General features: G+C 37.1%; 1 protein-coding gene across 1 annotated transcript in view; it reads right to left on the bottom strand.

Annotated features, from left to right (window-relative positions):
• Positions 1-17,503, bottom strand: part of LOC142340508 (dynein, cytoplasmic 1, intermediate chain 2a-like) — a gene marked incomplete at its 3' end in the record, with an annotated part of 131,395 nt that overhangs the window by 109,477 nt on the left and 4,415 nt on the right. The window contains exons 3-8 of the mRNA XM_075391083.1: positions 12,594-12,693; positions 11,688-11,832; positions 11,024-11,258; positions 7,770-7,966; positions 5,935-6,076; positions 5,455-5,583 (exon numbers count right to left, since the gene is read on the bottom strand). Coding sequence (XP_075247198.1) covers positions 5,455-5,583; positions 5,935-6,076; positions 7,770-7,966; positions 11,024-11,258; positions 11,688-11,832; positions 12,594-12,693 — 948 coding nt within the window. The remainder of the gene's footprint in view (positions 1-5,454; positions 5,584-5,934; positions 6,077-7,769; positions 7,967-11,023; positions 11,259-11,687; positions 11,833-12,593; positions 12,694-17,503) is intronic.

Raw genomic sequence — 17,503 nt, 5'->3', positions numbered from 1 at the left:
CATTCAAAAATGAAGCACGAAAGCGTCAAAAAGTCACTTGAGAAGTCAAAGAATGTTCTAGAAGAAAAACGCAAAATTGTCAAGCGAAAAATTTGCATTAAAAAAGATACACACGTTTACAATAATTGCTATGAACTTCGTTCAAGAGCAATTATTAACAGTAGCAATTAGCAATAGACCTGGCAACTACATATTAAATCAATTTAGCCCAGATAAGTCAAAAATATTTTGCACAGTGTTGAAAAAGCGGTGAAATTGGGTCTAAAAGCGGTGAAAAGCAAACCAAATTTTGGTCTGACGAAGTACACAATATAGCGGGACGAGTTCTGAAACACCACTATTAATATTTGAAGTGAAAAAAGGACACCAATTTTGACGCACTTTTCAATTGACTTTTAGTGATATAATGCCACCAAGTGATTTCACCAGCTAAAATTGTGAATAACAACAAAATTTAGATAACGCAAAACAGAAAAATCAACGGTGTAAAAGCCACTATGATATGTCAAAAGTGCTAAGCAGAAAAAATGCATTAAAAAAAGACAAGCGTGAATGGAAAAACACAGAAGCGCCCGAAAAAATTAGTTTAATTTTTATATTAATCCCATCAAACAATCTTCACGTTTTCGCAAAGTTAAATTGAAAATAATCAATTACAAGACATCAATTTTGAAGAAATAGACAGTTGACTCAATTTTAAAATTGAAATCATATAAGACAGATTTTGCTTTTAAAACTTTTTTGAAAGTCTCATTTATTCTGCATTAAATGAGCACTATTACCAATGCATCCTATATAATGTTATTTTTTTAATTCAAGTTTTTAATATGGGTAAACCAATAAAGAAAAATAAGAATTTTTAAACATTTATCTTTTTTGGTCGGAAATTTAAGATATACATAACCGTCAGATTGCCAATAAATAGCATCGATAGCTCCGCATTCTGGAATATTATATTGCTGAATGATATATTTTGATTAGGAAGCAATAAATTATTGCAGTTTCTATTCGCATCCCCCTAATAACCATCAATTAGAGTGACAAACACTCAGTTGACTTTAACTCCTTCAGTTTAAAAAAATAAAGAAAGCAGTCTCCTTGAGAGTGTGAAGTCATTTTTGAGAGTTAAGTCAAGAAGAGTGGATAATGAAGTCACAAACGATATTGAGTCAAAATTGCATGAAAGAATGAATGAACAAAAAGCATGTTTGAAGTGAGCGCTATGTCATACGTTCGTCAACAATTTGACGATGAGACCTCAAAAAAAAAAAACAGCAGGACAAGTTCTAATTTACAATCAACGGAGATAGAAACTGAAGACCTGAGTATGAGCTCCAATTGAAAACAAAATTCGCAAGTTAACAGAGTATACACTAAATTAATCACAAAAAGAACAGCCTATGATAGTCAATAGATCATATACCAAATAAAACATCAAAGAGTACATTAAAAATCTCACTCCACAATTTCGAAAAAAGGTTATCAGTCATTAAAACTAGTAACGGCATAGTAAGAATACGTTTATACGTCGGGAATTAGACTCAGCACAACATAAATTAGGGAAAAAGTGGAAAAAAAAACAAAAGATACGAACTACGTTTTTACTGAAGGTTTTGAAAAAATGTGCCATCATAGTCATTTCAACCAAAAACTAACAAATTAAATCTTCATAACAAACAAATATTTAATTATGTATATTGGCCCATGAAACTAGAATTATTTTCCTTTAGAATGACAGAACATAGAAGATATCTTAAAAATAACTGTTCTAGAGAAAAAAATGTAAAATACTGAAAACAAAAATACGGAAAAAATCGAACACAGACAAAACCCGAAGGAAATTTCTGACTCCAATGAAATCACAAAAAGTCACCAAAGCTACAAAAAAGACCAACTGGCCAAATATAGCTTTCATTTACGAGCTCCATGAGCGCATATGGGGATTGAAACAGAAAAAGACATAAGAAATACAAATTTACAGAATTTATTTCACACAGTGTTCCAATTTGGTATTCAGATTCAATTAGATTCCTAAATTACACTTGATTCAGATTCTAGGCTGAAGGAAACTAAGCCTCATACTAATGCAAGCTAGCAATCGCTCTAACAAACGCTGACAACTTAATGCACTATGACTTTGCGACAGAGTTTTATCAGTTTATCCAAATTCTTTTGATTTTGCTCTTTTGACCTTGACCGTATTCACTATATTGCATAACTCAATTAGTGAAAGAATTAAAAATCCGTTCGGTTGAAAAGGTGAGTGAGCTAAGCCACGAGTCAATCGTGACTTGTGGAGAACAAAAAGGTGAACGTAAGGTAAAGCGAATCGAATTTTAAAAAGCTCGCCCAAATAAAAGCCGTTGAAAAGCTGACGGTGGGTATTAATATTTCTCCTACTTTAAATAACATACCCGGCAGATTGCCGGAAAATAGCCCCCGTTGATTCCAATAAGCATGATTGGGATTGAACGAATAGAATATATTGAAAAAAAAAAGATTTTTGTACAAAAATATTTTTTAAGTCCGATTTATTTTGATGGCATTTCGTAGTTGAACATACTTCTGTTTCTTAGAGAGAGGCTACACGGGCTACTATCAACACCAATGAGCATTAGAGGTGGAAACTAAGTGGTAACTAAGACTTATAGGAACGACGTTCAAATAGCGGGCATCTAAAATTGGGCTTTATGGGTTTATCCCGTTTCTATTTCTGACTTCAATTTTTTATACCGACTCTGTTCATTTTGAATTGCTTTGCTTAGCAACTGATGTTCAAATTCACTTTTAGCAGAATGAGAGAAGAGAGAAACTAGCCTAGAGAAGTCAAAAAGATTTCACGCAAAAAGTCGAAAAAGCGGCAAAATGGTAAAGCGAAAAAAAGTTTGACGAAGTAAAAAAAAATACGAGCGCAATAATAGCCGGCTGAGAAGAAGAGGGCGGCTATTAATAAGGGAAAACTTTTACGCCACGAAAGCACTCGTCTTTTCGCTCAACTTCCTGTTTAGGCGTCACCAAAATCACTACGCCATTTCGATTTCAAGAATCATGAAAATGCGTGAACAGATATTTAAAAAAGACAGCGCCCCAATACAATTCAAATCCCTCGAATTGTAAACATAGCCGGCATATTGCCGGAAAATAGCCGCGATAGACGCTTGGGGCCTTCCACGAATTGAAACAACTAAAGAGATTAGATAAACAGATCGACCACCAGTCCTTTAATAGAACACAAGACTTTTTGGGTTAGCTTTGGACTGTCATTTTTATGCGACACATAAACTCTATAAGGAGAAAGCCCTAATAGGGTTTTTCAAAATTAGGATCTTTTCCGTTTGTGCCTCCTCAGCTTAGTGGGCGCATATTATTTGCACCCCTCAGATTCACGTGCAATATTTTTTACATAATGACTTACTATGTAATGGCACGTGCTCTGTAACTGGGGGGCGCATAACGTACTGGGGGCACAAACGGAGAAGATCCCAAAATTAATATTCGAAATCAAAAACTCAAGACTCTAATAATCAAGAATTATGACATATATGTTTGGCACTACTTAGATGCACACTATTGACCTTTAACAAGTAAATGTTCATAAAATTTAAAGTTCCATAAGTGAGTTCAGAAGTCTTTTTTTTTGAGTGAGGTAAGTCATTGAAAAAGTCAATTCCAAGAAGTCAGGGAAAGACGAAACGAAAATCTGATACACGACGTAAAAAAAGTAAAAAAAAATTAGGAGAGCTATAATAGCCGCCTGGAATTGAGGACGCAGCTATTAAGCAATATAAGAAAAAACCATTTGCAGATGAAAAAAATTATAAACTAAGAGCAAATGTTCACCCAGTCGAACCTACCAACTGCTTTGAAAAAGCGCCATGCGAAAAATAAAAATTAGCTCTCTGAACAGAAAAAAAAATAAAACATCTCCTTTTCTTGATCTCTTATAGAATAAGGAATCAACAAAAACAATAATATTCTCTCTTTGGATTTCTGTTGACCAGATTGACCTAAAAACTTCTGTTCACAAGCAGCATTTGACTTCCACAAAACACATCCTCAAAAAGTAGAAAGCACTGATTGAGAAAATAGCGTGAAGAAATCCAGAAAGGACCCTTAGCATCATCGCTGCTAAAAAATTACCCTTTCGATGAACTGGTACCCAATAAAATCACCCATCAAACTTAAAATCAGATAAAAATTAGAAATAAAAGCCAACTGAACTAATTCAGGAAAAATGAACTAACGTTTTAAATAATACAGGTGCACGATCAAAAACCTTTCTTCTGTGAAGTCAAAAACATTGAAATCCCCACATAACATTAGAAAAACCACGATAGACTTATAAGCTCCTCCATTTCTGTAGAAAACTTAATTGATAAACATGGTTACAAAATTTATCAATTGTCTGTTATAATTGTAGAAAAAACACTGCTTCAATTTATTGATGCTTCAATTTATTGATTTCCTGTTATAATTGTAGAAATTAACACTTCTGTTTTTACGAAACTGTTATCAGTTTGTAACTAAATTTCAATTCAGCAAAAGCCGTAAGTCAATTCTCATGACCAAATTTCTTTCTGTTTTTTTTTTCAATGTCAAAAAGCGTTCTAATTTGGCGTGAAGTTTCAGTTGGATTCTAAAACTATACTTAATTCTGCTTCTAAACTGAAGGCTATTAAGCTTAATACTAATGTTAGCTAGCAATCGCTCTATTGAACTTTGATAATCTCATGCAATATGACTTAATGACATTATCAGTTTACCCCGTATCTTTTGATTTTACCTCTTTTTTGACTTTGACCGTATTCACCACATTGCGTAATTGAATGCGTGAAAGAATTTACAATCCATCAGTTGAAAAAGTGAGCGAAGTCAGTCAGAAGTCAAACTTGAAAATTGTGCCTTATGTAAAACGTGATCAAAAATGTAACGCAAATTTTAAACAGGAATTGGATTGGGAAGACATTTAGAAAACAAATTAGATTCCAAAAACAGAAAAAACAGTAAAAATCAAAGTGAAATTGCCACATGTGAACAAAAAAATTAGTTGCGAGAAAGCGAATTTTTTTCAAACACCGTTTTCTCACTCTACTTTAAAATTAGAGTGAAAAAAAATTCACGCCGCAAAACCACTCGCTTTTTTGCTTCACTTCCTGTTTCGGTGTGACTAACATCACTACTCTAATTTGACTTTAAAAATCATGAAAATGAGTGAACAGATCTTAAAAGACAGCGCCACAATAATAGTAAAAACGAGAGCGCCTAAATAATAGCCGTTGAGAGGCTGACGGCGGCTATTGACCATGAAAAGGCCAATAATAGCTCAAATAGCTCGCCATTGAAGCTATTAATAAAATTATACGTTGCAACGCAGGTTGGATCATTTTGGAAAAACGTTGGGATAATAACGGCTTGAAAAAAGCTTCGAATGTCTGAAAACGTTCCATTTCTCACCTGACATTGGTAGATTGCATCGGGAGTATCAGCATTGAATCCCAGATTCCAGACCATTGCAAGTCCAGAGTTCTCCAGACCACCCAGAGATCCACCCGACTCGGATTGAGCTGCTGGGTGGTGGTCAGCCTGGAACAAACAAAAATCTTTACACTCAAAACTTAACATTTACATTCATAAACCTGACGCTAAACCATAAAACGATCTACAAGTAGGCACGCTGACAACTTTCAAAACTGATTAAGACACTAGCACCCACATCTTTAGTTCAGATGTCAACTTCCTGGTCCCAGAATTAGCAAATAAAATCAGATGAGAAAACGAACACTTGGATGAGGTTTAGGCACCACTTTGAAAATTTTGCTTAAGCTAGATTTTGGTCTTAAAAAATGCTGAAGCGTAATAATTGTGCACATAGCTGATATCTAGCTTAGAGATGATATCATAAGACAAGAGAAACAACGAGTGTCGGCTACTAACAGAGAATGAGTGGTATGAGGCAAGGACGAGCTCATTGGGGAAGAAGGGAGACCAATCTAGGCTGCTGACTGCTGAGTTGTTGCACCAGTAGTCCTGGTAGAACACACGCGACACCTTCACCTGACTACCAGGGTGCATACTCCTAAATACACAAGCATAAAAAGAACAGAGATGCAAATTGCAACAGTGCTTAAGTAATTATAGGCACGACCTAACAGTATATGATAAAAAAACAGTCATATATCCTCGTTCATGGCACGTCTCTGGATATTAGCTATTATTTTCGAGTTGACTCATTTCTATATCATCTAATAAAGCACTTATGGATCTTTTCAATTATGCCTTAATTTTTCTCAATGAAATTGATTGAAGTAACCAGCACTGATTGCCTAATTTAATCCACCATTGTACCCGTACCGAGCTCCAGGTATGATGCACTACTGGGCACGTATAAATGAAAGTCTTATCAGACTTCAATTGCACTCGGCAAGCGATTCCTGAGTCTAAACTAACTCTTCAAAATTTTTCGAGTGAAAATCTCAATTTCCAAGAATTTTTGTAACGTGCCACAATTTTTGGATTTATTTTTGGCCACTTTCCCGGTGTGCTAGAAAATAGCACGTCCTTTGCTTTGGTTTTTAAGTGTTTCATTGTTGCGAGTAGTTTCATTAGGTTCCACGGTACAAAGAGGTCAGCAGACATTGTTGAAGTGTTGAAGAGCCGACGTGTATGAAGGTCATACTGAATTCCTGTCATGAAACTGGAGATTCTATGTTCCTTTAAGCGACCAGATGATGCAAAAGAATAAACATTTACTTTGTTTTACCACAATGAGTTTCTCAGTTGTGTTTATCGAAAAGCACTACGCACAATGTAAGACACTGGATCAAATTTTGAGGACTTTAGATAAGTTTGAAAATAGATCGCTGTATTTTTTCTAAAAATTATGCACCGTGCTTTCGCAACTGTTTTTGTCTATTGTTTTTGACTGCACGACAATCAACTGACAGCTGTGTTGAAGTGCTCTGAAACTTCTTGATGTGAAAAAAATAGAAAACTTGTCAATGTATAAGAAAAACATTTAAAAAAAGGTGCTCTGCGCTTTTTAACAAGATGGCTCGATGCTCTTTTATAATTTCTGGTAAGAATTGCAAATGCTAATAAATCAAGTTCTAATAAAATGCATTTAGTGCTTCTGGCAATAAAATGTTGCACAATTTTTGACATGATTATCATAACCGAATAACGACGGAAGAGTTGCTCTCAAACGACTAGTGGAGCAGTGATCTATGGCAGTCTGCTTCAGTCGGGGGGGGGGGGGGGGGGTAGCCTGTAAGAGTGCAAGAGGAGGACGACTAGGACGACTAAGAAATTCACACCTTGCAAAACGCAAAACTTCAATGGGGTAAAAATCACTCAAAAAGCCAAAACGGTCAAACAAACATTTTGCATTAAAAAAGACCAAAAAAAGTGAAATATTGAACCTCAAAATAAAATTCTCTCTAGAAGAGTGTGATCAGTTCCGGAAGATTAATTTAATGGTACCACTCCAGTTCTCCGCAAATTATAGCGAGCGTCCACACTGAATTTTAAAAACCGCGTCAAATAAAGTTCCCCACCCCCCTCAAAAAAAAATTCGGAGGTTTGGAACAACAAAGTTAACGCTGGACAATCGCCACACATGCAACTGTGCATCAATGTGGAAACTCTTTTGCTTTAAGCTTCATTTGATATTCTTTATCTGCATATCCATTAAAAACATCCATTTGAAACTGCCATCATTCTAAACTTAAAAGACACGCCAGAATTTGCTTAACAGTTCAGTGTTAACTCACGAGCTCTTGTCATCGTCCTCCTGAGTGTAGCATTTGTACACATCAGGGTCATGTGTGATTTTCCTCTCCACAAGCTGGGAGGAGCGAGTGAGGAATGTTAGGAATCCCTCTGAACTCACAATGGCCGCCTTCTCCTCGTCTGTCAGCTCTTTCGCCACCGGAACAGGACTGGCAGACCTGCTTCCTTGCTCTTTCACCTAAAATTATACACCCGTCTCATATTTATTACCTAACATTTTGCAAAGTAAATACATATCCCAGCTTCAGATTTTGTACACAAGTAAACTACTTTGAGCTTATAAGCAGGCAACATATCCAGGAGGACAGAGCTCTGTGTTTGTGATTAGAGCTTGAAGTTTAATCATCTCATATAATTTCGGTACAAACGTTTCTTTCAGAATTCGAAACTTTTGTCAAAATTTAATTACGTTTCCATCTACCAGACCCAGAGTGTGTTTATATTTAACAAGACAGCGCATGTTTAAAGCTCTAACCTTACCAGCAGGAGGCTGGGTAAGCAGCGTTTGCTCTGAATTGTTAGCTGTTCTAAGCAGGTTCTATCTTCAGATCTTATAACTTTCTGTTTTATCAAAAATCAAATCACATTCTTCAGGATGACTTGATACCTACCGAGCCAGAACACTCCGCCTAAGAAAAGAAAAATTTGAACTGACCATTAAAAAAGAATTTCAGGCATAATACAATAGTCACAATTTTAGGAAAATAAACAAGGAAATTCTAAACTTTTTTTTACTACTTTTGCCTCACAAGATATGCAAATGGAATCTCAAAATGTTATTTTCAGCACTGCTCGAACTTGACTGTTGTACCAATAACTACGGCAACAAATCTGTAGCTACAAATCTTTATAAACACAAAACGCCAAGATCAAGAAAACGCCAAAAAATAACTTGAGCAAAAATGAAAAATGAGGGAACTGAAAATGACCATCTGATCAATGTGTACAATAAATTTGTCTGACAAATAGTGGACTTGATACAGAAATAAAGCTGAAAAAAGTTTTTAGTGAACAAATGATGTGTGTCAAAATCGTTTTCCATAACGATGAAACTTCATAAGAACATAATTCATCAGCATTTTCCCTTCAATTTTGAGGATTCCACAAAACTTTTATCCAGTGTAAGGAATAGCAACATCAAACCGAAAAAAAAGATTAAACGACTGCAACTACTTAAAAAGAAATATTCCTCGGAAAACAAACTACAGAGTGAAGTGCTCTCAGATGACATTGTCAGTAGCTGGCTGTGACTTTTGTATGCTGAGTTTAAGCCAATCTGAGAGACGGGGAAAGAGTAGAGAAAGTGATAGCCTTAGCGGGGCTTAACTGATGGGGTTTGGAGTGTGTGTGTGTGTGTGGGTGAGAGAGAGATAGAGAGTGTATGTAAGAGGTTTGGATGGGGTTGGGGGAGGGGGTAGGCACGTCGGGTTAAGGGTGGAATGAAATGAGGCAGGGTGGACGAACTGGGGGGATTATGGAGGTATAAATTTGACCTTCACACCATGATTTTATGTCCTCTAAGAACTTTGCACATTTAAAGACCAGTAACGCTCAAAGAGAATTGCTCAGCAAATTAAAGTATTCCGGGGACTAACTGTTTATCCTCTTCTTGAAAGCAAAAACTCAAATCAGACAAAAAACAGGTTTATCTTCTTCATGAGGACAAAAATTAAAATGGTCAGACGATGGAAACAGGTGGTTAAGAACCACTTCGTTACAATTTATTGAACTTGTCAAAATTTTTGAAACAGCTAATAACAAAACAACCGATATTGCCAACATGGCGGAAAATACCAAAAGGTTTCTCGCAAAAAATGTCTTCAAATAGGTAACACAAGCTCTGAACAGCAAAAAATTCACAGTACGATCTAGTTTCTATTCAAGTGGTTTCTCTCACATACTCAATTGGCGAAAAAAACTCTTTCCCGCTCATTCGAAAAGCGGTTTAGGAGAAACAATCAAAATAACAAAAAAGAAATGTGAGATGCACAATCACGCTCTTCACATATATTATCAAAGTAAACTTTTTGGCACCTAAGTATCTCTGAAACTTAAAAAAGGACAAAAAGATGCAAAACTATGTTGAAAATGAGGATATTAAGCGATTTACCAAACCAAACCAAACCAAAACAACTCATACAAATTGATAAGCCTTACTAGTATCTGCCATCATTGCACTCTCATTTTTAGTCTGTATTTAGATAGAGTTGCCTTGCAAGACCTTAATATCAGAAGTAAGATCTTTAAAAAATGACTAACATGAATTTAAGATGCGAATCAAGCAATCGAATATCAAACGCAATTTTCACAGCTATGAAGGTAACAGATGACGTTACGCACATAAAAGCAGTTAAAAGACTAACTTCGGAAAACTGCTCTCGAACACGTGGAGAGCGGTTGGTTTCATCAGTAGCTAGCTGGGGCTTAGGAAGGCTAGCTTTAGCTAAATTGAGTGGGTGAGCATGGGGAGGGAGGAGAACATGGTGGTGAGCGCGGGGTTATGGAAGGAAAGAATGAGACGGAGGGGTTTCAAACTCTAAGAACCGCACTTCACACCATTAATTTCCGAGAGACGGGGAACTACCATTAGTTCCCTAAACAGTTTTGGTTAATCGCAAACTTAGAGACTAGTGAGCCGTAAGACTGTAAGAGAACTTAATGCTTAAGTTGAAGTTTATCCCGACTTTGATGACGAAATTCAGATGGTTAGACGGAAAAAGATTAGGCAAAAAATTTGTAGTACAAACATTTTCATAAAGAAGACCAGCAGGACTAATATAATTGCTAAAAAAATCGTCTAAGAGCAATTAAAATGACAGTATAAGAGAGAAATTAATTCGTGAGCAAATTTCTCTTTCGATTTGCAGCTCGGAAAAAAAGACAATAAGAGGAAGAAAATTGCTGCGCCAACCGCAATAAAGCTACGCTCAGCAGCAAAAAACTAAAAAGGAAATCTCGATAACTTCCTGAAAACCTGGAAACTCGACAAAATCTCCATAACTAATGATAAGCTCATCGGGTTTCAAAACGTGTCAGTTACAAGTTTCTATCGTAAATATATCGTCGGTGGTAAATTGATCAGACAACTTTTGGCCGATGTCGGGTACACTTTCCTAAAATTTTGTTTGATGTGTTGAACTAATTTTTGAGTGTAGTCGAAAAATGTAACACACTGAAAATTCATTAGTTTTTGTTTCAGTGCAGATGAAATATTACTAGATTTTTAAATGTTCACCTTTTCCTCTTCCTTCTTGCCTTCATCTATGTCTTCCTTCTGTCCTGTCGCTCCTTCCTCTCCATCCCCAGCTCCCTGTGCCATTGTGGGCTGTGGCAGGAGATAGTCATCAGTCTGTGTCTCCTTCGGGTAGAGATAACTCTCCACGGGAGGAATGTCCACCGAGTTCACAATTGACGGAGCCATTTCTAGTTTTGCCACCTGACGAAGGGACCGACCCGAGGCGCCCAGTCCACTGCAACGTCATCAAATTATTTACGAATAGACATTGCATGGCCAAATTGCTACTTACTAGAGGTCCTCGCATAGAATTATCAATTTAAATGTATTTAGATCTTGAACCCATCAGTAAGAAGCCACACCTTGCGGTCGTACAAATTAGTTAGTTCCATTTCATGTGAAACACCGGTTCAATAAAGGGTCAAATAATGGCACAAACCTTCTCCATAATTGCAAAACATTTGGCACATCATTACCTGGATTACGTGACTGAGAAAAGAATTGAATTGGAAAAATAATCACTGAGCCAGTGATTTTGCATTTTAAAGCAATTTACATGGTCCAATTTGTACATCCAGCCCAATAGACGTTTACATCAAATATGGGGCAGCTATCTTGGCCCAGTGACTATGTATTAAGAAAGGGAAAGAATTTCACCAGCCACCTCGAACTAAGTAAAGATCCTTCTCCCGCAGATGACTCCAAATGAGCACCAGAGGGACCCGAAGGAGGGGTAGAGAGGACACCACCAGAGGACTGTGACGTAGAAGGGTCAACACCCACGGACGAGGATTGAATTTGGGGAACCCCTGAAACCACCAAACAAACACTCTTGCTAACACGTGCACCCAAACCACTGAACAGACCAGAACCCAAACCATCAATGTATATATTTTTTAAAAATATCGGATCTATATTGTTTCGCCCGCCAGTGTTTTTTATGACCCCCGGTTACAAATAATATGTTGTTATATAGCACGTTACTTTATAAGAAAATACCACGTGCGCCTGGGTGTCATAAAAAAATTATGCTCACAAAGAGGGGGGGGGGCAAAACAGAATAGATCCAAAATATCAGTTGAAAGCTTTTTTAAACCAGAAAATTGAGACAATAAATTTGGAGTAATTCGATAATCCACTCGTCAGAAATCAAACAAAACACCAGAGATGTAACACTTCATGCAAACAACTTTGCGCCTATTAAAGAAACGATTCTAATTGCAGGTTGAACTTTATGAGCAATACAATCGCTGCTCTAAGTGTCACATGACTAAGAGGGCAAGTGGAACCGAGGGAAAGCTTTGTTGACCATATGTCAACTGATGAAACCTACTGAAGTGCGTCCGAAGACACCACCGCACTCAAGAAAGAGCTCGCTCCCGACGCAGACTCAGATGCTGAAAAAGTACCACAACAGAAAAATAAAAAAGCAAGGATGCAATAATTCTTTTCAAATTAGCGACACGATTTTGTCTCAACAATAGCCTCCACTATTCTAAACGCCAAATTGTTTCGTTCAAGTGACTGTTTGACAAATCAGCAGCTTAGGTCAAAATAGGATGAAACAAACCTTGTATATCGAACTCTCTGAAGATATCATCGGCATTCGACCACCTGTCAGACGATGCTGCCCCTCCGACTGCTGCCCCCGTAGACGTATCACCTTGGTCCTGTCAAAAAGACAATGAACTCACTCGCAATTTCATCACCGATAAAAGAATAAAAGCTGAAACAATCTTTCACCTCTTCTGAGATAAAAGCGATCATAAAGCAAAGCATCTTTTAGCACTTTAAACTCACAAGCAATTTCAAAAATAATTACTCAGGTATTTTCGTTGAAACAACAATAACTTGAGTATTTCTTGTGAAAACCAACTACAAACAATCGTTTCAATAAGGACCACATTATCAGAATACTAAAAAAAACTTCATCTGATGAGCCAAGAGAAAATTATTGCCAAAAAGTGTACTTTAGATAGCATCTCAGTGCGGACAAAATGATCGCGTCAACATGCCCTGCCAAAAATTATTCAAAAACCTGTAGACTGACAAGACGGAGAGAATTACAAATTTTGTTGCAAAATATCAAAATGTTTTTGAGACAATAAATCCTATTCAAAAACTACAAATCTCAAACTTGCATATAGAAAACCTTTAAACGCTGAAAAACATCCCCGAAAAGTTCTTTCAGCCAAATATATAAAAGCATGAAGATCTAAAGCAAAAAGACAAAAAAGCGTAAAGAGTGAGCGAGGCAAAAACGTTGCTGAAACTGAATCGCGATATTAAAAACCGTCTTATTTCCACAAAAAACCATTTGTCTAGAATTCCATTAACCAAATATTAGCATTAGGGAGGCTAGCTTTAGCTTTACGAAGAGGCGAGGGGTGAGCCTGGGGTAGGGGAAGGGTGAGAGCGGGCGAGCATCAGGTGTTACAGATGGAATGAGGTAGAGGGGGATTCAAAATCCAGGAACCGCCTTTCGCACCGTTAATTTGGGTCTCCTAAATGCAAGAAAAGTCCTGAAAAATAATTCACAGAACTGAAGAATCTAAAAGCGACCACTTTCACGTTGACAAAAACTAGCCTATGATTGTTAACAGAGCACATTAACACACAAATACAAAAAAACCATTAGAACACCAAAACAATGTTAAAGTTTTTTTTAAACATTTTTTGACGCGCAAGCCATGAAAATACGTTACTACAAAATTAAATCTTTAAGCAAGTCAAACTTAATAACGTTAAAAAGCACAAACATTTCTCTATTAATTAAACTAAGGCACAAAGTGACAAAAAACAACAAACGAAGGCAACAATCTACCTGTAGCTATCCTGCAATCGATTATATTTTAGTAACAAGCTTTAATTCGGAGTGAGAACAATAGAGATCATTCAAAAATGGAGAACAAAAGCGTGGAAGACACATGAGAATTCAAAGAATGTTCTAGAAGAAAAGTACGAAGAATCGTTCAAAGTCCAAAATCAGAACTCAATAAAAAAGATTTTTGCTTTAAAATTATGTCACATTTAGTGTTAAAGAAATCATTCTATGATTTCTGCGCTCAAGCTCGATTTTCTAGTTCATTCTATAAAAAACAGCATTACAGATAGTTCTTGTCCCGTCAAATTCACTTCATTAAATGTCAGCGCGAAAAGCACTCAACGGGTCGCGTTTAAACATGCATGATCTCTCCGGTCTTACAATATAAAGTTAATGGAACGCATCTGGTGGTGAAAAGTTGACACAGCACCATAGAGCCATTAAACCTTTAAACGCTGAAAAACAGAGTAAGAAGAATAGAGATCAATAAAAAAAAATGGAGAACAAAAGCGTGGAAGACACTTGAGAATTCAAAGAATGTTCAAGAAGAAAAACACAAAAACGTTCATGCGAAAATTTTTCATAAACAACAGAGCCGGCAGATTGCCGGAAAATAGCAGCGGTTGACGCGCTTGACACACATCGGAATTGAAACACAACCGACTAACGTCGAACGAATTGTTTCCAAACGACCGGCGAGCGGTTGACTGCATTACTACCCGCCGACGCTCAGATTTCAGCATGGGGGCATAGTGGCAGGTCAAGCGACTAGGGCGGAGGTAGGGTTGGGAGGGTTGCACGAGAGGGGGTCTAAACTGGCAGGTGGGGGAGGTTGGACAGGGGGTGTGTTGGGGGATGAGTGAGGGCGATTGATTGTGTCTGGGTGGGTGGGGGTGCTGAATGGGGGTCGCCCTTTCATGATAAAGATTCGCCCTTCATGAAATTGTCTCCTCAAATCGCATTCTTAGAGACTAAAGAGGCGTAAGGCCCTAAGACAACTTATTGCCAACCAAGCGTTACCTGTTTATCCCGTTTTTGAGGACGCAAAGTTAAATGGGTCACACGAAAGATCGGACAAGGGAAAATCGCATAAAAGGACCACAGGACTAAAATAATTGCTATAAACTTCGTTTGAAAGCAATTAATTAGGGAAAAAAATAATGACTGCAACTGTTTGGAAACAAATGGTGCTTGAGCACGAAAACTATTAGCTGCAAAAAATCATTAAATGGATAAAATTTTGTTACAATAGAAGGTGGAAGAAATCTGATATTAATCTGATTAATTGACAAAAACAAAACAACGAATAAGAAAAAAAACAGGAAATAACAATTATATTATACTGATACTCAGTGTCAAAGTCGTAAACGCAACTTAATATTCAACTGAGCACAATAAATAGTTTCACTTTTGCCTGAATGAAAATCCAATGCAACCTGTCATTACTTTAAGAGTAAGGTAAGTTATCTATGCCCTATATTCATCACAGGATTATCCTAAAAGACCAATGTAGAATGCAGTAACAAATAACGTCATGCTCTCAAAAGAAGCACCTGAGCGATAGAAGTCCCACACATCGTGGCGCCTGATCAAATAGTCTTAAAGCAAATCAATGACGATGAAGAAAAAAATTACAATGCACTATAGGAACATCGCTATGGCTTCGCGGCTATTAAAACTCGGTCGCGATTTATTATTACCTTTGATCTTTAATCCCTCTACGCAACCCGAAAACAAAAAATGCGCCAAATATAGACAAGTACGATTAAAGTATTTGAACGAACTGTTTGAGCGCAATTATCAATTGCTCGGCGAAAATTCAAAATCGTTCAAAGTGCAAAATCAGAACTCAATAAAAAGATATTCGCTGTAAAATGATGTCACATTTAGTGTTAAAGAGATCATTCTATGACTTCTGCGCTCAAGCTCTATTTTCTATCTCCTTCTATAAAAAACAGCATTACAGATAGTTCTTGTCCCGTCAAATTCACTTCATTAAATGTCAGCGCGAAAAGCACTCAACGGGTCGCGTTTAAACATGCATGATCTCTCCTGTCTTACAATATAAAGTTAATGGAACGCATCTGGTGGTGAAAAATTGACACAGCACCATAGAGCCATTAAACCTTTAAACGCTGAAAAACAGAGTAAGAACAAGAGAGATCAATAAAAAAAATGGAGAACAAAAGCGTGGAAGACACTTGAGAATTCAAAGAATGTTCTAGAAGAAAAACACAAAAACGTTCATGCGAAAATTTTTCATAAACAACAGAGCCGGCAGATTGCCGGAAAATAGCAGCAGTTGACGCGCTTGACACACATCGGAATTGAAACACAACCGACTAACGTCGAACGATTTGCTTCCAAACGACCGGCGAGCGGTTGACTATATTACTACCCGCCGACGCTCAGATTTCAGCATGGGGGCATAGTGGCAGGTCAAGCGACTAGGGCGGAGGTAGGGTTGGGAGGGCTGCACGAGAGGGGGTCTAAACTGGCAGGTGGGGGAGGGTGAACTGGGGGTGTGTTGGGGGATGAGTGAGGGCGATTGATTGTGTCTGGGTGGGTGGGGTTGCTGAATGGGGGTCGCCCTTTCAAGATAAAGATTCGCCCTTCATGAAATTGTCACCTCAAATCGCATTCTTAGAGACTAAAGAGGCGTAGGGCCCTAAGACAACTTATTGCCAACCAAGCGTTACCTGTTTATCCCGTTTTTGAGGACGCAAAGTTAAATGGGTCACACGAAAGATCGGACAAGGGAAAATCGCATAAAAGGACTACAGGACTAAAATAATTGCTATAAAATTCGTTTGAAAGCAATTAATTAGGGAAAAAAATAATGACTGCAACTGTTTGGAAACAAATGGTGCTTGAGCACGAAAACTATTAGCTGGAAAAAATCATTAAATGGATAAAATTTTGTTACAATAGAAGGTGGAAGAAATCTGATATTAATCTGATTAATTGACAAAAACAAGACAACGAATAAGAAAAAAAACAGGAAATAAAAATTATATTATACTGATACTCAGTGTCAAAGTCGTAAACGCAACTTAATATTCAACTGAGCGCAATAAATAGTTTCACTTTTGCCTGAATGAAAATCCAATGCAACCTGTCATTACTTTAGGAGTAAGGTAAGTTATCTATGCCCTATATTCATCACAGGATTATCTTAAAAGACCAATGTAGAATGCAGTAACAAATAACGTCATGCTCTCAAAAGAAGCACCTGAGCGATAGAAGTCACACACATCGTGGCGCCTGATCAAATAGTCTTAAAGCAAATCGATGATGATGAAGAAAAAAATTACAATGCACTATAGGAACATCGCGATGGCTTCGCGGCTATTTATTATTACCTTTGATCTTTAATCCCTCTACGCAACCCGAAAACAAAAAATGCGCCAAATATAGACAAGTACGATTAAAGTATTTGAACGAACTGTTTGAGCGCAATTATCAATTACTCGGCGAAAATTCAAAATCGTTCAAAGTCCAAAATCAGAACTCAATAAAAAGATATTCGCTTTAAAATGATGTCACATTTAGTGTTAAAGAGATCATTCTATGACTTCTGCGCTCAAGCTCTATTTTCTAGTTCATTCTATAAAAAACAGCATTACAGATAGTTCTTGTCCCGTCAAATTCACTTC

Source organism: Convolutriloba macropyga, chromosome 5 (assembly GCF_964194025.1).
Source record: "Convolutriloba macropyga chromosome 5, txConMacr16.3, whole genome shotgun sequence".
Taxonomy (NCBI): Eukaryota; Metazoa; Xenacoelomorpha; order Acoela; family Convolutidae; genus Convolutriloba; species Convolutriloba macropyga.
Note: the sequence above shows the minus strand (reverse complement) of the source record. Positions and strands in the feature narration are given on the sequence as shown.